Source organism: Colius striatus, chromosome 3 (genome assembly GCF_028858725.1).
Source record: "Colius striatus isolate bColStr4 chromosome 3, bColStr4.1.hap1, whole genome shotgun sequence".
In the NCBI taxonomy this organism is placed as follows: Eukaryota; Metazoa; Chordata; class Aves; order Coliiformes; family Coliidae; genus Colius; species Colius striatus.
This window is the reverse complement of record NC_084761.1, coordinates 56,077,692-56,101,629: the sequence shown is the minus strand read 5'-3', so window position 1 is coordinate 56,101,629 and position 23,938 is coordinate 56,077,692. Positions and strand designations below refer to the sequence as shown.

The window sequence follows — 23,938 nt, the reverse complement described above, 5'->3', positions numbered from 1 at the left end:
AATATTTTCAGCTACTTATCTTCTCTACTAAATCACTGAAATACATCCAGTGTAAGATTCTAAGTTCATCTTGGACTAGTTGACTTTCTAAATCTAAATACTAAGGTAGAACAACAGCCTACAGAAACACTCGGTGGGATTTTTTGTTTTATACCTTTGAGGGAGGTGGTAGTCCTCTGAATGGGTGCCAAATCCTAAGCATTTTTGTCCCAGGAGACTTGGAAGACTTGTCTACACTAGTGTTAAAACAACAACAATAAAACAATCCTCCTCCAAAGAAAACCCAAAAAACTCAAAGCCCCCATCCATAATCACTGTGTTGTAAGTCTACCTCCATTAATTTCCAGATAGGAAAAGTAGTAGTAGTGATTTCCCGAGAGTCGCTGAAATAGTCAGGTGTTTCATGATTGGGCTGCAAGTCATAGCCCACATGGAGTTAAAAAATGGTTCTTGTTTGACAGTTATGAGATTCCTCTAGCTTTGTACCTAAACAGGAAGAAATTCTATTCCTAAATAAAAATTATTGCTACCTAAAGGAACAACTTTATTTGGAAATATAAATAAAATGATTTGCCAAATATAGTCATTCTTCCAAGTTGAGCTCAAATGGTGAAAAGTAGAAGAAGCTGATTTTGTTTGAGGGCCACATTACATACTGAGTGTTCTTCTACCATGATACAGACAAGATGACAGCTGCAACTTCATGAAAAGCTTAGTAGATAAGAATCCTAATACGCTTTAGTAGCTCTACCAGTGAGAACTAAGACTGAGGTCTGTGTAGCCACAGTGAATCAGACCAGTAATGAAGCTGTGCTTTACTTGCCTTTATCTTATAAACCTTTTTAAGATTACGGAAATTCTTTGGATATCAGACTTTTATCTCTGTGTTTTTAAAGATTTATTTGACAATGAAATAAGACTTGAAGATGATATATATCTGTAAACAACAAATTTACTGACATTGTTGTATCATCATATTTTGTTCAAACATTTTGCCTTTTTTTCCAGCTCTGACAAAAAAATGCTAGTGCTTCTTATCCATAGCTAGTAAGTGTCCCTTATTAAGCCTTTTCAAAACATGTGGTATCTCCTTTGTTTCAGTGCCTTTTTCCTGTGAGTTAAAGGTCCAGTGGTCCCACTATTTCATTAATAATTCCCTATAAATTTAAAGAGAAAACATAAGTATCCAGGAAGGAAAAACTTAACTTAGTACTACTTAAATTAATTCTTTACGACATTTCTTAATTACTCTCAGTGCTTTATCACTCACTCAGGTGAAAGAAAAAAATCCAAAAAGACTGCATGTGCTCTGCACCTTTTACTAACTTGTTTTGATCATCCACAATAAAGTTAATGTTTTGACTTATGTTATTACATATAACCACGTGGGTTTTTTTGGTAGTCTTAAAATTAATAGATTTTTTGGTTTCACTAGCTTTTTTTTTTAAAAAAAAAGTCTAAACTCATTTATTGTTATCTCACAGTAATTGTTTAGTATTTATTTGTTTGTTTACATTTTGAGAATTGGGTGCACTTTTAGTTCCAATGTATATCAAAATTATGTAGTAAACATTTTGTCACCTCATTTGAAATTGCAGAGCGTTTTTTTTTTTCCTATGAGTGATCTGGTAACCACTAGTTGATGGGCTTTTAAAAACATTTAATCTTTTTTTCTTAAATATATACTATAAAACACTCGAAGTGCTGCATAGCTGCTCCTTTTCATTAAATGTCAGACAATCTGCAATTTCCAAAATTAAAACCAGCACAGAACAGTGCTTGTTAAACATGCTGAAGACATTAAAAATAGCTGAACTTAAGGCAAAGACTGTCTCAAGAAAGAATTCTCCCTCTGCTGAGGTCAATGGGAACTTTACTATCAACTTCAACAGAAGTTGCTTATGCAGTGATGTATGTAAATACATGTCTTATTTTGGAATAGTTAATGGTGTAAAATGGAGACATTTATAAAACATTTAATAACAAAGTAATATAATTTTTAATTAGAATAGAAAGCTTAGTTGTTTATTGATGTACATGACTGATATATGCTAACATATACCAATATTATAAATATCAATATATGTTATGCAAATCATTCTCCCTCATCTGAAGGTAACTGTTTTGCATTCTGGCATCAGATTCAATTATATTACTAAAATGAAGTCCCAAGTGAAGTCTTAAATTGGTTTCTACTTCCACAGCAATATACAGCATAGTGCACTGTTGAGTCACCACACACCTTTGAATAATTTAGAGTGGTTGTCAGATTGATATATTTATCTTCCACTTCAGAAAACAGAAATAGTGATGATTTATGGACTTTGGCCTCGAACTACAACAGTTCTAGCGCTTCAAAGAAGTTCTGTGTTTCTAGAACATGCGGACATGACCTGTGCTGTAAAGTACTTCTGGACATTGCAAGACTTTTTTTTGAGGTTAGCGATAGTAGAAGGAGGTAGATTTTACATTAATTTCTGTCATTTAATATCTGGTGTTTGTATATAGTGGTGATACAAGGGAGAATGTTTGCAAAAGCTTATGGGAAGTTTTGAACGTTGAATTGGGTTTGCCCAAGTCAGTTTAGTGCATGAGCAGTTAAACCTACCACAAGGCTAGTCTAAACTATTTCATCAACATGTATAAAAATCTCTTTAATGTAATTATATCAGATACACAACATGTGGTGTGAATATGTAGTCATCTCAATTTTGTGCTCACATTGCTATAAAATAGAACAGCAAAAGCATTTGTCCTATTAGAGACAAATTTCATGGTAGTGTGCTTTCTGTAGTACATTTCTCTGTAGAAAATTTATGTTGTATGAGAATACAAAGAATCAAAGCACTGTTCTCTTAGGTCTGATAGACCCATAAGCTTAAGAAGAAAAAGTAGTAAGAATTTTCGTCTGCTACTGAAGTGAAAACCAGAAATTCTTAGTGGTTAGAAGCAATGTGTGTCCAACTATGGTGTTAACAAATTGTGTTTTCACTACAGAAAACAGATCTAATGCTACCAAATTATAAATTGACACTTGTTTTTTCATCCCTTTTTTTTATGGTGCAGCCAAGTATCATTCAGCTATGCTGTGAGCATAAGCAAAGTATTGCAAAGGATTAGAATACCAGGTGTATATATAGTATTTGGGGATTAAATTGTTGTTTGTTCTGGAGATGAAGAGTGTACAGCAAGAGAATACAATGAAGTAAGTGTGAAAAGCAGTATCTATTCCCACATTTGGAGACATTTAAGTATTTTTATTTATGTTTTAGGACACAATTATGGTATCAGAACAATTCACATTTTGGTAATTTCAATTGACAATTCTGGTTTATGGGTTTTTTTTCTTATAGCCTTTACCTTGCAAAGAGGTGATAGTATAGTTAGTTATATGGTGCACAAACTGAAAACTGAGGATATACTAAGGAAATATTACTATGTATTTCTAAAGATCTACTGACCACAGTACTTTTTTTACATGGTGGCAGTGGTACAGATAGTATAGAAAGTGGACAAATTACTTTAGTAGCCTACATAGTAGGCTACTTTTTGTCTACATAGTAGACAATCCATTTCCATGTCCTAGAAGAAGAGAGAAGTGGGATTTGTGGCCAGAAGAAACCTCTGCTGCATCCCGTTTAAAGCTCTGTTATCCAAATCTCATTTGTCATATTGAAATACCAATAGACTTCTAGCTGCTATTCATGTGATATCTGTCCTGTTTTTTTACCATGCTCTGTTCCCTGAAATGTCATTGTTTTGCCACAATAGAGGTTGTTTTTTTACATTTTCCATATAGATTAAGGGCCTTGATCCAACTCTGGCTACTCTTGCATATCAGTCTCAATGTACAAATGTCTGTTTTATCTTCCTGTTGAAGATCAAGAAGCATCTGGAAAATGGTCCTAGTCATGTAATTTAGTTTTAGGCAGTCCTGTGAGGAGCACAGAGTTGGACTTGATGATCCTTATGGATTGCTTCCAACTTGAGATGTTCTATGATTCCATGCTCTAAATTCTAGAGAATGGAATGTTCTATTATGTGCAATAGTGTAGCAATATTAAAGTGACAAACTCCAACATGCATTTAAAAAGACATGATTTACTGTGATTTTTTTTTAATGAAGAGTAAATCTTATTACTAGATATTGCTCTTAATTAGTTAATTAACACATGCCAATGACTAAAAGTATACCTCATCAGGATAAAAAGATTACATTTGCTAACATCTAATACATAGGCTGACCTATATTTAGCATTAGTCAAGGATGTTAAAAAGGACATATTCTAACTTCATGTACATAAAACAGTTCTTTCTGTGTCTTGTATGCAATGAAACAAAATGTAATTAGTATCTCAAAGCTACTCTTTCTTTTTGTTTTTTTTTTCCCTTTAGGATATATGGATCAAAGTAGTTATTTTGGATCATGTGAGAACAAGTATTGTGGTCTGGGTAGACACTGTGTTGTGAACGGGGAGACTGGCCAAGCTGAGTGTGTATGCATGGAACACTGCAAGCCACATTACAAGCCTGTGTGTGGTTCTGATGGAGAATTCTATGAAAACCACTGCGAAGTGCACAGGACTGCCTGTCTGAAAAAGCAAAAGATCACCATTGTACACAATGAAGATTGCTTCTTCAAAGGTAAGTATGACTGAGCAATATATGAAATATTGCTACCTGATGTGTTTTCAAACAGTTTGATTATAGTTATATTGAGGCAACACTGAGCGTACAGTGAAGAAGTGGCTCAAAGTCTGTATATGGGCTTAATCACTGCAGAAATATGACATAGATTTTTGTTTTTTTCTTTTTATTCACAGTCAGTGCTCTGGCCAATAACCTCTTTTTAACCTGAATAAACCAGTTGTCTCCTGGAAATTAATCCATGACAGCTTGTCTTACAAATGTGACTGTTGACCTTGTTCATCTGAATGTACTTCCATTCCAAAGTTCCAAAGCCCGAATGATATCAATCTCAGATACAGGAAAAACAGAATTTAGAATTTCAGAGGGGTTTTTGCAAGGATGCAGGACTTGTGCTCATATTTGATATTTAAGCTGACAGACCAGTAGCTTGTTCATGGCTAGTTTAGTCTTCCTTGCTTTGAATTTGGACAATGCAGTTTACTTGTGTATTTACCAAAGCATACATGTTTAGCACTTTTTAATCTTCCTAATGCTGAGAGGTGCCAACCTGAAAGCCGAGAGATACACCTAATATTAAGCATCTTATATTGAAAGTGTCAACAACTGCATCTTGCTCTCTTTTAAGTAATTTGAGCACACCTTATGAATTTATGGAATTCTGCCAATACAGACCTTGATTAGGCATGTTTATGAGTTCTTTGACAGACTTGCAGAATGTTTTTAGTGATTAAAACATATAGATAGCTTTTTCCAGGGAGGAAATGTCTGTAAATAAGCCCATTTCTAATGAGTCTATCTAGGGGTTGAATTAACATATTCTTTTTAAAGATTGTTCTACTTTTCTCAACATTATATGGTGTGGATATAACTGCATTCTAAATAATAGCAACTAATAACTACTATCACTATAGCAAGAAGTCTACTAAAATGCTTCCATTAAATGAAACTCTCCTTTGTAGGGAATATTAATCTAAATTAGAATATTGCATTTACAATCTGTCAGAATTTTCAAGATTGTATTATAATATCAAGTTGTTCAAATGCAAACACTGGAAAAATATTCCAGGTTAACTTTTCTCGCTGAATTTATGCAGTTGATACTTGGGCATTTCTAAATGTGTAGGTTTTTCAATTTTACCTGTTCTAGGTAAAATGGTTTCGTGAGTCTGAAATCCTCATACTGTTTTTTTTTTTCTTTTTAAATCTTTGGTTTTTGAGGGGAAATATTTCTTCATAGATAAATTTTAAGTTTCAGAAAGATTGTGTATTGAACTCAAGGTCAGACAAGATAAGAAATATGGTTTATTTGAAGGGGTAAACTTACCAGAAAACACTTTACTATTCTGTGTCTGGTGAATAAAATTTTATAAACAAATGTTCTATGTACCTGATTAACATTACAATAGCCACTAGGTAACTATAATTATTTAAATAATATATTTTGTAATGGAATGATTTATAGTTTATCTCAAACATCATGAGTTCTACTTAATGGTTTAAAATTACCATTTAAAAGGCTTAGATGATGAGCAGAGTTAAAGGATTGACTTGCTAAATGAAAGAGATCTTTGGTTTATATCATTAACATCACTGAGAAATGCATCTTACCTTAGTTGTATGTGTAAAAAACAGACTACAAGCATTGATTCTTTCACAAAAAGCCTTATCTGAAACATTTGATAGATGTATTTTGACGTAGTGAAAGCTACGTCAAAGCTATACTGTCCTGATATGCTGTTTTTTTTAAGCTAAAACTTCAGATTCTTGTCTGTTACCAATCTTTTATACTGTAGACTATTATCACTAAATCTGTTCATTTTTTTTCCCCATTGTAGACTGACAGGTGTTATATGTAAACTGGGAATAGTTAATAGAGTATATGAACTGTTCTTCACATGCCTATGACTGACATGGATATGTGCAGATTCATTGACTCCTTTGTTTTCATTTGCTATCTTTATTACCTCATGCTAAATTAAATCATACATTTTTAGCCAAAATGTGTACAACACAGGCATAAAAGAGTAATTAAGTAGAAAGTTTTAAGTATGTCTTTTTCTTTCCTGATGATTGAGGCTGTTATGTTACTTGTATATTTTTTTTACATGGATTAATAGCCATGCTAAATTAGAACTTATGTTGTCTCTGCTCTTATTGCAGTTTTTCTGTCAGCTGCTTATTGGCTTGTCGTGTTGTTTAGCATCAGACACTGAACGATTTTTCCTAATGGCTTGGTTAGATTTTGATTATGACTCTTTGAGTTACTCTGAGATAATCTGTCTCAATTTTTTTCTGATATAGAGGGAACATGTATTCTGCAAAGGAGCTAATTATTTTTAGATCTGTTAGAAGTATCTTCTGTACCTGTCAAGTCCTCTCTTTCCTGACTGTGAAGTCCAGTGTCCTGTGACTGAATGTTGGTAAATGCAAGTTCCATAATCAATTTTAGAGGTGCGCTCAGGCTTCAGCTTTCTTGCTCAGGCCTTAGCTATCTAAAGATATTTTAAAATATTTAAGATGATTCAAAGAACATAAGAGAACTCTTTAGGAAATCCTTTGTGGTCTAAGGAACTTTCTGTCTAAGTATCATTTTAAGTTATTTTTTCATATTTCAGGAGAATGAAGTAATAGGGAAGTGAACAACTGACTGGCTGCTAATTTATTTAGCCTTGATGACTATAATATTTTTGGTTTCATTAGTTTTTAATTCCTGAATAGAATAGAGAAGAAGGTAAGAGACAAGGGAAAGCAAAGGACAGGAAATAAGGGAGTGAAGGAAAAAACTGACCGTATCAAGGAGAAGAGATATGGCTAAGTGCCAATTTGGTGAGTTCAGTTGTAGGAAAAAGACGAAACACGATGAACTGAATGAAATGTTAGCGACAAAAATCATAGTTCAGAGCTTAGTGTATTCATTAGTTACTGAGAGTGTAAGCTGTGAAGTCTGATATGCTGATACCATTCAAGTTTGGCACTGCTTCGCTTGGCTTGCTAACAACATAGTTCTTTGGCTAGCTGGCCTCTGCATGCTCCCTGCTTCCAGTGTCCTGTCTATTCTCAAGCCATGCACTTTGTGTTTCATAGCAACTTACTGTTTTATGTGAGAAAAATTTGACCATCTGGCTTATGCTGTGCTTGATACTACTTTACAACCCATTCGTGTCACTAGTCATAGCCTTAACAAGCCTGAGTGAGTGGTGATTCAAATGGACCTGAATTCTTTTACTTAGTACCTCTACCACTAACTTTGTTTTATGAAGTGACACTGTGAAATGAATAGCTTTGTGCTGAATTTAGAAGGCTGGAGTTGAATTCCTGTAGGAGACAATGTAATGGGTAGTGGAAAGCTCCATGTGGGATATTAAATAAGTTTCAGTTATATTTTTGGTTTTATGCTACCTTCAATTAATTGATTTTTCTGAATCCAGGTCTGTAAATCTAAATAAGAGACTGAAAATTTCCTCCTGACAAGATTAATCTTATATTATCTTTGCACCCTGAGCTGCTTGTAATTTAAAGGTTTCTATACAGTGATACACCCAATCATAATGACAACTGCACTTTACTAGGAATCTTCAGGAATGTAGCATACTCCTATGTATTGTGACTTTTATAGAATATTTCTGGAATAAAGCTACTTAATATGTGACTTTTTACTTCTAAGTAGCTTCTGTAGCATGCTTATAGTATTAATGTTATTTTCATTCTCTTTCTATTATTGTCTCATTTTTCATTCAGTGAATTGTCTGTGAGCTTCAGATTTCTGGCTGCTATTACTGAAATGTCAGATTTCTGAAGACTGCTAAAATGTTTTCTTTGCAGTCTGTTCCCAGAAGAGAAAGTAAGAATTTAGGTAATAAAGTTTGTTGCTGACACTATCTTGTTCAAGGCTATGAGGATGAGAGCTGACTATGAAAAATTTCAAAAGATGTATGGGGAAAATTGGAAGAAGTTCAGAAAATGTCAATAAGAATGACTGAAAATACTAAATGTCTTGTAAGGGACAGGAAGGAGACATACAAAATTATCGGAGCATGCTGACGGTAAATATGAGTAGACTGCCTTGTCTTGCAATAAAGGAACTAAAAATTATCAAACAAGGCGACAGGAACAGATTCAAAATAAGCTTTAGAACTTGTTTTGTATACAGCAGATCTCTTGAGTAAAAACAAAATAGGATTTCACAAATAGACTCAGCAAATACTAGAGGAAGGGCTGTAGGCTTTCTCTTTTGAAAGAAGGCTGGGGGAAGTTAAATGAAATTATGTCCTAACAGTAGCCCACAGAAAAGTTCTAGAACCTTAGTTTATCCTGTCCAGTGACTGCAACAGGATTAGTTCAAAGATTTTTTTTATTTTTTTAAGCTTTTTTTTTTTTTTGATGTGATCTGTGCCCTAGGTGAATGTGGTCTAAGACTGGCCCTAAAATATTGACATATTCATTTAGAAGCACTGATATTTAATCTCATTTGGTGCTCATGTAGTTAAAAAGCAAGCATATAAGTCTCTGTCATCTTAAAAATTTCACTTCAGGAAATGTTTCCTCTGCTCTTAAACATAAATCTTGACTACTTATTAATTAATGTTGATCATTAGCCAATCTTTCTGATGGAGCACGTTGTCTGGAAAAGAACTTTTTTTCTAAGATGTCTTCGCTTTTTACTCTGGCTGTCATTGGTTGGCTTCTCTGAAGTTCTCAAAACCATCGTTATACTCTTCATGAAAACTAGAATTTCTGTAGATAGCATACACCCTTAAGATTGCTGCTGATAAACTGACAGGCTTCAGCCACCACTCCAGATGTATAATCAACATAAACTAGATTATGAAAAGAAATATGAGAAATCATTTAGAACCATCAGAAGGCTAACTAACAAAGATTCTGCTTCATCTTAAAACATGTTCCTAGAACATAGGAATAATTTGACTTATATTAGGAATTAAGCCAATGATCTACATATGTTCACTTTAGTGCACCATTTAGAATTTAAGATTTTCTTAACTATGACTTCATGCAGGGGTTGTATATGTTTTTAAATATAAACATTACAAACTGTGCATTCACAGAGTGGTAAAAATCACTGTTAATGGCAGGTATATATTCTGTTTCTTTCAGCATTTTTTCAGAAAGTAGTTCTCTAACCAATGTAAAACTGGTTCTTTCTACTGCCCTCTGAAACCATGACCTTAATTTTAGCACTGTCGTTCTAGTTTGCTGTATCCACATGAATTGCATTGCTCATGAGATTTATTACAAACATCTCAAATTGCCCACAATTGTCTTAAATTTCCTAAACTAACAGAAATGCAAGTCCTACATATGTAATATCTTCCACTGAATCTGCAAAATGGAGTGCAAAATATTTATGAGTACATGCATACAACACGCTGAATTAACATTCTACATACCCTGCATTCATTACTGCCAGTAATTTTTGTACTGCTTAGTAATTAAAGCCTAGAACTCTACTCTCTTTTTCTTCCTTTGAATTAAACTGCTACTTCTAAAATGTGCAATGGGGCAATCACAAGTCTCAAACACAAATACATATAACAATTTATTTGACTGGCTAAAGACATACTGCAAAGACCTTTTAAGTAGCTGGTGCAGTCCCAATCTTTGTATAGTAATTCCTTCAACACTGGAATAAATATGTTAATATGCTCTAACCCATTATGTATTCTGCATTCATATAGTGATGAGGAATTAGTGTTCTCTAGTTAATCTCTGTACAAAACCTAATGAAGTTTAAAATTACTTGTGGGGGCATCACTGCTGTTTGTTACCACACAGAGAAATAAGTCCATGGACATCAGTTTTTTCACTGGTAGAATTTGAAATTTAAGACTTTTCCTGCTTCCAATAATGACACTGAATCTATTCAAAGAAGATGCATTTAAACAAAATGCTGCATTCTAATGTCTTTACCAAGCCACTGAATCAGACAAGCCACATTTCAAATGTAGATGTGATTACCCAGATTGTCTGTTTTCTTAGTATAGATAGCAACTCAGTGCCTATTTGTGATAATATACTTTACTTACAGATGCACAAGCTTCAGGAATTTTAATGAAACTACATGTAGTATTTATGATATTGGTGTTTGGGTTTTTTATTCCCTTCTCCAAGTAAATTGGAAAGTACTTAAGGAGAGAAAAAAGACATAGTTTCAGTGATTTTTTTTTTGACTGGAGGTACTGGGTTTGCATGAGCAGTTTCACAAATGCTTGCAACTCCCACGTTTTTGCCAAATATAGAACAATATTTCTTCCAAATCGGTATACCTGAATAATATTTACTATAAAAAGAAAGGATGTTGAAATTACTTTTAATTAAATATACATATATTGTTCATTCTTGCTCTAAATTAAGCTATTCTTAGGCATTGTATTTTTAAGTATTGAATAAAGTGCTTCATTCACCTTCTTTTATTACAAAATTCAACTTGGCTTTTTGATTTGCATTTCCTTGAATGGTGTGACAGTAATTATGTCTAAGTGCTTTTTATACAAGCAGATAATGTGCAGCTGTTTTATCATTTCATCCATGATGGGAGAGGGACTCTGTAGCATAGGACTGATATGATTGAAAACTAAAGGGATAAGCCAACAAAGTGCCCTTCTGATGAAAGGTGCTAATAGTATCCTGTGCTGAATTAGACAAAGTATTGTCAGCAGATCAAGGGAAGTCATCCTTCCCATCTGCTTGACACTGCTGAGGCCACACTTGAAGACCTGTGACCAGTTCTTGGCTCCACAGTACAACAGAGACATAGGTAGACTTTAGTAAAGGGCCACAAAGATGATTAAGGGATCCTTTTAAGGATTAAGGACACCTCTTCTTTTAGGAAAGATAAGAACTATTTGGCCTGGAGAAGAGAGGGCTCAGAGATATCCCTTCAAGGGAAGGGGAGAAGAAGATAGAGCTAGAATCTTTTCAGTAATGCTCCGTGAGAGGACCAGAAATAACAGAAACTAACTGAAATAAAGAGGGTTCTGTCTGAACATTGGGAAACACTTTTTTTTTACTCTGAGAGCTGCAAGCACTTGCACAGGTTGCTTAGAAGGCTTGTGAAGTCTTCGTTCTTGGAGATGTTCAAAACCTGACTGCACATAGTTATAAACAACCAGTTCAAGGTGTCCATTGTTAAGCAAAGTTGTTATACCAGATGACTTAATGTCTTCAGAAAACACCCTCACTTATATCTTTGGCCTACTTTTGAAGGGGCATAAAGTAGCATGCAGTGTTTCACTTGAGGTAGTAGTTTCCACTAATGTTGACAGAAAATTGAGAACAGAGGAAGAGAAATCTAAGAGCGTTACGGCAAAATGTGATCGATGTAGAGGTAAGTCCTACTAGGGCTCTCCCTTCTAACATGGTATCTTGGGCCTGCAGCTAGGGCAATGCAGATCATAGGACAGATTTTTTTTTTTTTTTTTTAACTCCATGCTAATTTGATACCATCATAAATGTGTTGGCATGTTGCGAGGAGTACAAGATTGCACAGTGTTGATTCAAATAATTTCTGCATCTTCAGTTTCTGTGCACATATGGCCTTTAAAAAAAGTTTTGGAAAGGGCAAATAAGCCACTACACAACTTTTTATGGCTTTCTAAAATAAATATTGGTACTGTCTAATAGTAAGAGTACAAAATATGCTCAAAACTGGAAAATTAACTGGCTAGAGTAGTCCATAATGTAAATACATAAGGACTGCCTGTACTCCAAACTTAAAACTTGATGATATTTATAATTCTTTAATTATTTTCTTCAAATCAAATATTGTGACATAGTGAAAGTTGTTACACAATAAATCAAACTAAATTTAATCTACTTTGTAATAAATTTGTAGTAAACATGGGAAGTCTTCTCTTTAGGCAGACTTTTAACTGAGATTTTTGAAATTTTGTTTAGAATAACTGCAAAACATTAAGCTAATACACATTGACTTATCTAATGCAAACTTTTACAAGCTTTAATTAAAATCGTGGCAGAATTATCATTAGGTCTTGTGGGAAATTTGTCTCATGACCTTTAAAAATCATTAGCAGTTGGACACATATACAAGACCTTGTCATAATATATATAATGCAAGATGGATAATATATTTTATGCTACCTGAAAAAAGAAATGGCTTCTTTTACAAACAGTGGAAAGAAGTAGGCACACAAAAGTCATCCTAAATTTTTGATTCTGACTCCAGTAGCTAATGATTCATGGGGAAAGTCAATCTGCAGTGGATAAAACCTGTAAGTTAAAAGCTGCCTTTTGTGGTTCGCCATTTACTGTCCCTTAACATAAGTTGTAGAAGTATTTGTTCTTTCACCATAAGCCAAATAGGCAAGTCTGGTTGTTTTTATTTTTGTTTTTTAATGTGCAGTGCTTACCTAGAACCTGTGAAATACGATATAATTCAAAGGAACTTAATCTACATAGTTAGCAGTACCTAGATATGTGAAGTTCTATCAATTTCTGTAAATATTTTAGCTTTTTTTCATACTTCTTGAGATCTACTAAAAACATAGAATACAAGTAATGAGATGTATACTTTCAAATTCTTAGTAGATTACTGCCTAGATAACTTCCAAATTTTTCCTAGCATTTCATCTCATCTTGTTACTGGAACATTTTGTGATACAAGGATGACTTCCTTTCACCTCCATTTATGCTTGTGATGCAGCTATGAAGTTGTTGTCATTATTATTTTCAATTTGCAGAATTATATGCGCAAGTGCAAGAAGTGACCAGAAAATAACTAGCTCCAAGCAATTTCTAACAGAAAAAGACTTGTGCATTATACTCTATTAATTATAGCATAGACAAGTAATAAAATAACTAAAGTAGCATGATTTTGATGAACATTGTAGTATATATTTTCCATTTATTGCCAGGATATGGCAGTATGTATATACTAGGTAGATTAACTTAGTTTTGAAAAACATGATAGTTAGTTATACCAATGTAACAGAAAGTATTGCAAGCAAAGACAGTCATTTGAAGCTTGTCTGAGACAAGTGATGCAATAACAGCATTTTATTTATGTTATGGAATTGTTACAGCCATACAATACTCCTTTTAATGTAAACTACAATCAAAAGCCAACATGTTATTAAATTAGGGGACAGACTTTGTCCTGAGAAAACATACTTGGCTCACATTGAAATTTATATGGAATGACCCAAAGAATTCTCCAGCTAAAAAACTGATTTTAATTGATTAATTTCAAGAAATCAAAATAGTTAATTTTTGCCTCAATTTAAATTAGTTCTTTTTACTAAACTTCTCACTTTCGCTGCAATTGAAATTAGAGTTTTCATATTGATACTAAAAATATGTGTTAATATTTATAAAAATTATACTTTTTGGAGTTCTTCTTTTTAATGAAGAAACTAGTTTCTTTAAAGAAACCAAATTTATTTGAAATTAGAAAATGTTTCTATTGTGATTTGCCTTAGCAAGTGTACTCTTCCTGATACTCAAGCATAGAGTAAAGGAAATTTGAAAAACTGAGCTATGAATCTACTTAGGTCCTTTAGTTTTCTCTGTATCTGAAATGAGAATGTGGATTTAATTTAAAATTGTTGAAATTAAACAACAGAAATAAAGGAAAACAGAAATAAAGGAAAACAGATTAAAATATAGCCTAAACAAATAAGCTAAAGTCAAATTATACAAAACTTCCACTTGGTAGGAATGATGCTTTATGTTTCTGCATTTCCTTCTATTGTATTTGAGCGCAATTAAATCCTGAACTATACACTGCCAGAAAGTTTGTCTCCCTCAGGGCTGGAACAGATGGTGGAATTTTTTTGCTTTCCACCACTTAGAGACCAAGACTGCTGAACCCCTAGAAGAAAAAGTGTTTTTTGCCAAAGAAAACTGCTGATGAGCTTTACAGCAGTAGAGTTCTAAAATGTGTTTTCTATAGAGTTATTATTAATACTTCCAGCAAACATGCAGTATATTGAAGCTTTGCTATTAGCAGTGTTTTAATACAGATTTGTTATCAGTATAATGATGTTAGGTGTATAGAATAGGAAAAAGGGCTTCTGACTCATGAAATTGCAAGTTTTCATTTCTTATTCAGTCTTTTCAAAGATATTCCACTGTGCAAGAAGGAAAGTATGCATTTAGCATTTCCTAGGCAGCACTGATAATTACAAGAACAGTAATTTAAATACACAGAGGATCCAAACTGGACTAATGTGAAGAATATGGAATTTGCTTGGACTTTTGATTAATCCCATCTGGAAAATGAGAGAAAGCATTCCTGAAATCTAGTAAAATGGCAAACCTTGTATATCAGGTAATAACTTCTGAAAGGGAGAAAAATATCTTTGCAGTATTAAATTCTAATTATGGTCAAGAAGCTGTTTCATTAGAGCTCCTAAATTCAGACAAATGCTGAATGGACAATTTCTTTGTTACTTTCCTGTTTCAGCTTCTTTTTCATAAAGGTCCTTTCTACTTAACAGCACATAAAGACTTTTATTGGTCCCTGATGATGCAAACTATAGTTATACAATCATCATTTTAGAATATGAGCTCTGTGTGCTCTTAGACTTGCTGTCATTTTATCACAGTTGTAGAAGCATCTTTAAGTGTATTTGCTTAAGCAGATGGTAAACGGCCACACTGGGAATATATCGATCTTTTTTACTGTATGATGAAGTTTTAAAACAGACATTTTGGCTATGCTTGTTGGAAAAACACACTTCTATAAGAAACTCTGTAGTAAAATCTGGTAAAAGATAAACTCCCTAATAATGCTGAATATATGCATTAGTTACATAAGTGACTTATGCTATATATCAAAATGCTAATGATTTCTTTAATCTTTAAAGTATTTTTAATATAAGTGTTTTTAAAAGAAATTAGGAAACACGTGTTCCAGGTTTTGGACAGAAAAGAATCCTAAGTGCTGCTGATTACTGGGAGACAAGAAAACCTTCTACACTGTATGGAGATTTATGTGAAAATATCATTAGAATGAAGGCTTCAATGAACCCTATCTTCTCTAGACTCAGTAGGAAGGCTTGAATGAAGTCAGTCACTTGAAGAATAAGTGGTATATTGCAAACATGAAACGTGTAAAAGGGAGTCCACAAGAGGAAATACCAAGTTAAAGATTTGAAATAAATAAGACTTAAAATAAAAGATAGTTAATTGGAAAATGTTGCTTCATTGATACCATGCTGTTTTTACCAGTAATGTGATGTTTATTCTTACAAAAAATGCAATCAGATTAGTACTCTGTTTTACATCACTGTCTCAGGCCAAGTCTAAGTCTTGAGCTGCCTATTTGTCTTGTTTGCTAATTTTAGTATTCAAGTGTAAGGTATGGAATAACAGTAAAGATTAGCAATATGGGAGAAATACTGAAGATTTTAAGTAGCCTTTCAAAGGCCTCTTGATTCAAGCACTAACCTTAAAGGTAAGAAAAACCATGATGAAGTTTTTGTTCCATACTGGCAAAAAAAAAAGCTGTAGCCTAGGTTTTTCATAAAACTGACTAATATACTGCAGCCTTGCTTTTCCAGTGACACGTTAGGATCTCTGAACCATTTCCAGAGATGTTGAGTTTATCTAATATCAGAACAAAAATAAATAGTCAATCTTAAAAATATTTTGTGTGTTTGTGTGAAAATTAGTTTTAGGTAGCTCATTGGCAATGAGTAACAGAGAGTAAGGATTATAAGGTAACATATCATAGAGTGTCTGTATGCTGAGCTGAGGCTTTTCCTATTGGTGTACCTAGGACTGTCAGGTCCAGTGATGCAAGAATCAAGTCCAGATTTCTCCCTTCTTTCCTTAAAGGAGAATAAGGGTTAGGAAAAAAGAGATGAGTTAATAAACTGGAATGTTGTCCTGAAAATTTCTCAGGATTTGCCTGAAATGTAAATCTTAACCCAGAAGAAAGGAAACGCTCCTATCTCTACTATTCTAAATGTAAGCATATTCCCACAGTGAAATGGTGCAGCTGTTAGTGAATCTGTCTCTGAAATTTAATGTTTTGGTAAATGTCACATTTGGTGACAGTTCCTTACTTATAACAGGTATGTTTTACTTGCTTTGTATTTTTTAGAAATTGACCTCACAGTTTAACTAATTTTTAAAAGATTTTCTTGCATAACTCCTCCTTTAAAGTGTGAAAAAGTTTAAAAATATGCAGAAAATTCTAATGTTTTAAAAAAGTAAAGTTTGACTTTATCTCCAGTGTTTGTAGAGTATGTACTTGGAAAAAAAAAAAAAAAGACATCAAAAGGAACTTGCACATTTCCTGTGCTTGTGTGTGTTTTTCTTTTTTTTTTTTTTTGTGAGATGTTTTATTTCATTTTGCTAGGAAGTAACTGTAAATAATCAATAAGTAAAAGTATTTGCATTAATCTTTCGCTCTCTGTGAACTTACAATAAGATTTAGTTCTGTTTCTAGGCAGTGGGAAGTCTAAATAAACCAAAGACAAAAGAGTTTGAGTTAATGGTTGATGGGGAGACGCAGGATTTCAACTCAAATATCTCTTAATAACAGTTTACAACCTTTCTTCATTTTTGTAACTCATATGTAAATGAGCATATGTCTATGCATGGTATGTATAGTCATTAGAGCTATCTGTATCTTTTTTGTAACACACACATATATATATATAACTAATATAACTTAAAAAATCTCCCACTTCCCCCAAAAGGTAATGTTTAAAAAAAGAAAATCAAGTAATTGCTCCGTTTTATCGGTTGTTTTACGCTGTTTGTAAATAATAGTGGTGATTGTGACAATGAGGATGCCTCATGTGGCCTGGATTTACATCTTATTCCTGTTTCATACTGTGAACCATCTATGGATGGAGTCAGTCCATCATGTGCATTTTACATACTTGTTTCTGGAAGATGGAAATCTAGTTATGACTTAACACTTTTTAGTCAAAACTAAATGACATTTCCCTGAACAATGCTGTTATTTAGATGATCAAGAGACGAGAACTCTAGTATGCATTGTGAATGCATTTTTTAGTCTCCATCTACTATGAATATTTCCCTGAGTTGTACACAATGCTTTACCAACATTTCCAGGCCTTGAAGTGAAAGGCATTTTGAACTAAAAAATGAATGGTGGCACAGATTAAGTTCTAATTTTGTTCTTGTTTTTGTTAAACTTCAGACAATGCTTTGCCTCTATTTTGAAAAAAGAGAATGTGACTCTGAAATAATAATTTAATACAATAGAAAGTTTATGCAGAGTTGACCTAATGAACAGTTCAATATTTGCAGTATTTAAATAGTCTTTTGTACTGCATAATTTGAGGGTTTACAGTTTCAGTGGAGAGGGCTGAGTGGAGTATTGTTATTTCTAAAAGCCATAGGAAAAAAAAATCAAGAAATAAAGGATCTTAATTCTTTGTGTCTTGTAAGAGAAAGTGAGTGTACATAAGATTACAAGTAAAGGTTAAATATCTTAATTTTATTATGTAATCCTTTTTAATTGCTTATTGGACTAGTGGGGAAGAGGAGGCTCACTTCACAAGAAGATGATTGCAAATTTAATGTTAATTACTTGTGCAAATAAAAATGAACAGGAATGTTCATGAAAAGTTTTCTGTTGTCATTTCAAAGAATTTCATTTTGAAACACAATGATTTGTTAAGATTGTAATACTGTTATAAAACAGATGGACAAAATGCAATCAAATACAACAAAAGAACCCCCTAAAACCAAAAGAAAACATCAGGTTGAAATTCCTGTCAAGATAAATTCTAAAAAATTGATCCTACAGGCATTTCACTGTTTTTCTTGGCATAAAAATGTTATCTACTCCAGTCTGTGAATTGACTGGATGTACAACCTATGTTTCTTTAAGTTCGTCACGCTCATGAATTCAGCAATGCTTGTTCAAGCCAGGTTGTAGTGCAGAATGAACCACTGAAACTGATTTAAGGTGGTTTATCTAAATACCAGATTACTAGATTAAAAGACCTCCTAAAATTGGAGTTCTTCCATTAGTACAGATATTCACACGCTACAAGTGTTGTTATCTTTTCCATGATAAATGGAATTGAGATAGGTAAGGATGCTCTCTGAAAATGAGCAGCTTTCCCTTGATGAAGTGGGGTTAGGTCTTTTTGTTTCTTTGCCTTTAGGTATGCATTTCAGAGAGGCAGTGGAAAACCCATGAGTGGTCTTGAGCAGTAGTTTCTCTTGTGATCTGTTGGAATAAAAAGGAGTTATCTTTGTACAGGTGAAAGGCTGTACAATTATCTAATAGATTTTTTTTTTTCTGCATTTCTCACAGCTTTCTTAAGGACTAGAGGAAGGTTTTCAACTTGAGGAAATGTACTTCAATTAACTGACTTTCAGAGATTAGAGATTTCAGAATGAGTTGTAATCTCAAAAGTATTTCTAAATACTGAGAGTAAACTATATACACTTTGGTCTGCTAGTTTCAACAAATCACTGTGTTTTGAAGCTCAAATTAGCACATTAAATTTTTAGTATATGCACATTTTAAATACTCCTAAATAATTACTCTGGGAGTATTGGCTCAGGCCTCTGAAATATAGACTGTTAGAATTGACAGAGAAGTGGATTGTGTTCTTCCTTTTAAATTCATGTGCTTATTGGTAATTGAAGAATGTTCAGCAGAGCGTGTAGGTAGAGCTAACACTGGTTTGTGATTGGAAAAAAGTACAGGCACAGATTTCTTGAGGAATGCTATTTCCTGTTGACAGACTTCATAGTTCTCAGTCCAGAGAAAATCAAGTCTACTAGTATATTTTGTGAGTTTCTTCCTTGTGAGACTGTCTGAAGTTGAAGATTTTTCTTTCTTCCTGGAAGACTTGAAAGGATTTATTTTCTATCCTGAGGAGGATGTGCTTCTGTTGTGTGAAACCACCATCTTCCTTTATATTTTAGGGAGTAAAATCCAGCAGAATCTTCACTGAGACTGGGAATTTTATTCTTTTACTTTGTTTTTGCATTTTGAAAACTGCAACAGTAAGTTGTTTTCCTCTTTTACATGGCAAATGTGACAGCTGAGACAAATTGCTGTTGTCTCAGTGTTCTGTTGTTTAGCATTCAGGATCTACTTCATCTTTCTTGAAGTGTCCTTGGACAAGATTTTCGCTAAGATTGAACTTTTCTTTCTCATCTTCATCAGAATCTCTTTAACTGTGGAAGGAATTGCAATGTATTGGGATTTCAACACTGGAATAATTTTGTTGTGTAAATTGTTAGGTTTTATTCTGAATCACTGTATATTAGCACCGAAGTTGCTGAACCCCAGGTTGTCTAGCCAATTTATTTGTGTCACTACATATAACTTCCTGATGAAGAAAATTCTTGTCCTGTATGCAAGTTAGCTCTCATAAGTATTAGTTATTTTTTGTATCTATTGTACATAATACTGCATTTGCATTTTTGTATTTATACATATTTACAAAGATATCTTGACTGTGGAATTGTGACTGCAGAAGACAACAATTTATCATTGCTAATTGTGCATAATTTTTTACAAAAATATAGAATGCCAACTATATATGCAGAAGAAAGTGATGGTAACTAGTCAATGTTCAGTTGATGTATGCTTTCACAATCCATTGGACCTGATATGGAGATGAGGCAAGAACATCATGAGAAAATTACAACTTGTTATAGAGAATTTCCAGGTTACTTTTAAACAAACCGGATGGGGCACAAGGGGGAAAGCCAAAACCAAAAAAAACACAAACCAATGACTTTTAGCTTTAATACACAAAAAACTGCTTGAGTAGTAGAAATTAAATGTTTGAAGTAGTTACAGGTAAATAAAATTGTAGTTTATATATGACCTTATAAGAGATAGATGAAAAGAGAAATCTCAGAAGTTCTTAAGGAAAGAATAAAAATTGTTTCTTTTCCTCTTCCTCTTACCTTCAATTTTTTCATGCTATCTTGGTGTTCAAAAGTTGCAATGTTTTACCACTTTCTTTTAGTAGATACCTATTTATTACACATTGACCTAAATCCAAAGGAAGGATTTATTTAAAGGAGCCTTGATAGTTTTAACTTGTGCAGTGGAGATTGCATTTCAATCTCTCTACCTTTGAAGCTCTGCAGGTAATATTTTCATCAATATGGACACTGAATGACCAGTTCAGACTTGCCTGTGGAGACAAATTTCTTGATTACCTGTTATCTCTGCTGACAAAAAGTTATCTGTTCTGTGCAATATTTTAAATGTTTGGCAATCTGAATTTTCTTGACTGCTAATAAGATGCAGGAAAAGACATCAAATAGCTTTGTGATATCTTTTAAAGTACAGGCATTTAATAGCATCTAAATTCCATTTATAGGCAATAACACAATTTATTTTCTTCATAGAAAAGAAAACTATTAAAGGTAGAAACCTATCAATTGAACTATTTTCAATTTCTTCCGCTGACATCCAGTATCAACTCTCAAATACATCCCATACCATTATGACAATCATAGTAATCCAGCCAGCCTACTAAGTATATAATTATTCCCTTAATTCACATTTTGAAAACAATGCCTCTGAACAGGCATGATTTTTATTGGATAATTTATAAAATTTGTTTACATATCTGTAAGCCATTTGCTTTGACTTACCATATTTTGGGAATGCACAATATTTTGCTTGTGGTTGCAAATTAAAAAAAAAAATCATTTTAATTGAGGTCAATCATTTACAAAAAAAAAAAAAAAGGTAAGTTGTCTGGTATGTAGAAGTAATGAACTTCTCAGTGGCTAAAGTAATGCAATGAATGCCTGTAAGTATAATGTGGATACAGATACAGTGCTGCTAACAACAAGGACAGGGTTCTGTGGTATTTCTGATCTCAGGCCTAATATGAAAGCCAAGTGGCTCCCCTTTGACTGACTTCAGTAGCTACTTGAGCAACTCAGCATAGTGTTATGCAACAGCTTAGCACACTTACCAGTTCAAATGACTGAGCAAAATTTACATTTTATCACTGGTTGATGTATCACTTAATAATGTTTGGCTCCTTTGCTGTGAACGTAATTATGTTGCATTTCTCAATGCTAACTCTCAATCTTGATAAAAACAGATTTGTTATTGTCAGTTGCTGTTAGGAGATATACCAAATAATACAGCTGCCATGTGTCAGCAGATCTGCTTCAGTTCTGTCACTATCTGGAGCTACACTTTATTTTTACACTGCAAACTCAGGTAGATCTGCTGATTGTAGTTGCTTGGTCATATAAGGTTTAAGATAGCAATTACCAACCATCTCCATGAAGTGAACATGAGGCTATCAAATGTCCTTGTTTTACTTATGTTTCCAGAGTGGAATTTACCAGTGACCTGCTAAAATACATCAAAATGAATCAAATTTATTGTCTGAAAGGATTTGAACAAGTGTGCACAATATAGAGTTCTGATGCTGAACTAGTAGATAATTATGGTTTTACAGTAGTAAGTCAGTAAAAAAAACCTCAACAAAACAAAACAGATTAAGAAACAAAATTGTAAGACAAGTACTCAGAAAAGTACAATGCTTGCATGTTGTAAGAAGAAAGGGTTAACACCTTTCTAGCCATACTGAGAGCAATGTCTGGTAGGGGGAAAGAGAGACTAAGTATCATTGTAAATCAATATGAGGATAAAAAATGTTTAAGATTTAAAGGCAGAAAAAGAAGGAAAATAAAGTAACAAAATATTTTCAGAATTTCCTATCACAGTCTGCAATAGTTAATTCTATAAACACAAATATCATCCAAGTCTTCAGCAGGGAAAGAGATTTAGGAAACTTAAGATTAATATTGTGTGACTGATGTTCATGTTATGTTTCAAGAAGAAAGAGTATTTTGACCAATTAATTAAAAAATCAATAGTCATTGAGGTATCCAAGATATCTCTTGGAAGATTAGTGAATATGAGATCCAAGAGGAAAAACAATGGCAGGAAAACTCTATGAGATCTTTAATTGAGGAGCTGGTCAATTTCTGTACCCTACCACAATCCTCTAGCTGGAAGTTGTAATTTGTGTGCTAGTGATTCTTCCAATAAACTGATTATTTCCTGACCCATTTAGGATGAAGAATTTCCTAAAACATAATCCTCTTTCTTGCAGTGCTGGTTTGAGTTTGATGTTGGATGTCAAAATTGAGTTTGAACATGGAATGCAATGTTTTTTATGCTTTTCACTGTCTTTTAGACAAGTGAGAAGTAGGTGTGCCTTAATTATCTTGTTAAATAGTTGTTATATTGACATGACTATTTTCCAAACATAAACATAGTGGGCAGACATTCCTTTTAAGTATTATAATTGTATACATGGAAGTACATTATTAAACTTATTTTTTGGCAGATAAACTGTAACATTTATCACATGTTTGACTAATAAGATATGCAGAGAATATTTTGCCAACATCTGTTTCATATTCTGTCTACGTTTTGCGAGATGAAACTGTTAGCTTTTGGAGTTTGAGTTAATGTTTCCCATTATTTTAAAATTGTTTATGAACTGTAAATATTAATAATGAGTTGTCTGAAGTTTCATTTTATAAATTGAAATGCAAAGCACTATTGACTTGAACTCGTGTTCTTTGCTGTACTTTGATTTTGCTTGGTTAGTGGTTTATGACCTGGAGAATATTACATTAATGATGTTTCCATATGGCATATACTTTTTCATCATGGCACATTTAGTGAAACTAAAAGCCCCTGAAAACTGAATATATGTTTTTTTCAATGATGATGTCACGAAGAAAAATTTTAAAATGTGTTTGCACACATAATAGGATTTGTATTGCATAGGAAGATTTAGTTCCGTCTTTCTGCTTGACAGTATTACCTGGCTGACTGTTTCAATCACATTGTTACAAGTTTTATCATTTCCTGTGTTTTAGGGAAAGTTTTTAGTTTTATGTACCTACTTAACTTTTTCATATCCTTTTAAAAAATGAACTCAGCCTTGAGTTAGCTTGTGCTGGTTAGCCTGTGCTGGTGCATGCTCAGTGGAAGTTAAGTTTGGAACACAATAATCTCCAAAGATTTAATCTGAACTGAATTTGCTGAACTCCAGACATGGAAGGTTTGTCCTGAGCTCTATCTTGCAATTACTTTCCTATTGAATTCCAAGTAAAATAGAAACAAAGGAGAAGGTACCCTTGCCATTCCTCACAGCAGTAGAGAATAGAATGTAATAGATCACATAAAACTTGCAGTATTTCTCTGAATGTGATAGCTAAAGTAGACAATTCATTAATGATGATGATTCTGTCAAATCTACATCCTCAGTGACAAATTTCTGTGTAATTTTTTTCTGGGAGG

General features: G+C 33.3%; 1 protein-coding gene across 3 annotated transcripts in view; it reads left to right on the top strand.

The window, feature by feature from the left end:
- The window catches only part of FSTL5 (follistatin like 5), a 296,370-nt gene that overhangs the window by 71,747 nt on the left and 200,685 nt on the right, over positions 1–23,938 (top strand). For all 3 annotated transcript variants that reach the window (XM_061992991.1, XM_061992992.1, XM_061992990.1), the window contains exon 3: positions 4,396–4,644. In XM_061992991.1, coding sequence (XP_061848975.1) covers positions 4,396–4,644 — 249 coding nt within the window. The remainder of the gene's footprint in view (positions 1–4,395; positions 4,645–23,938) is intronic.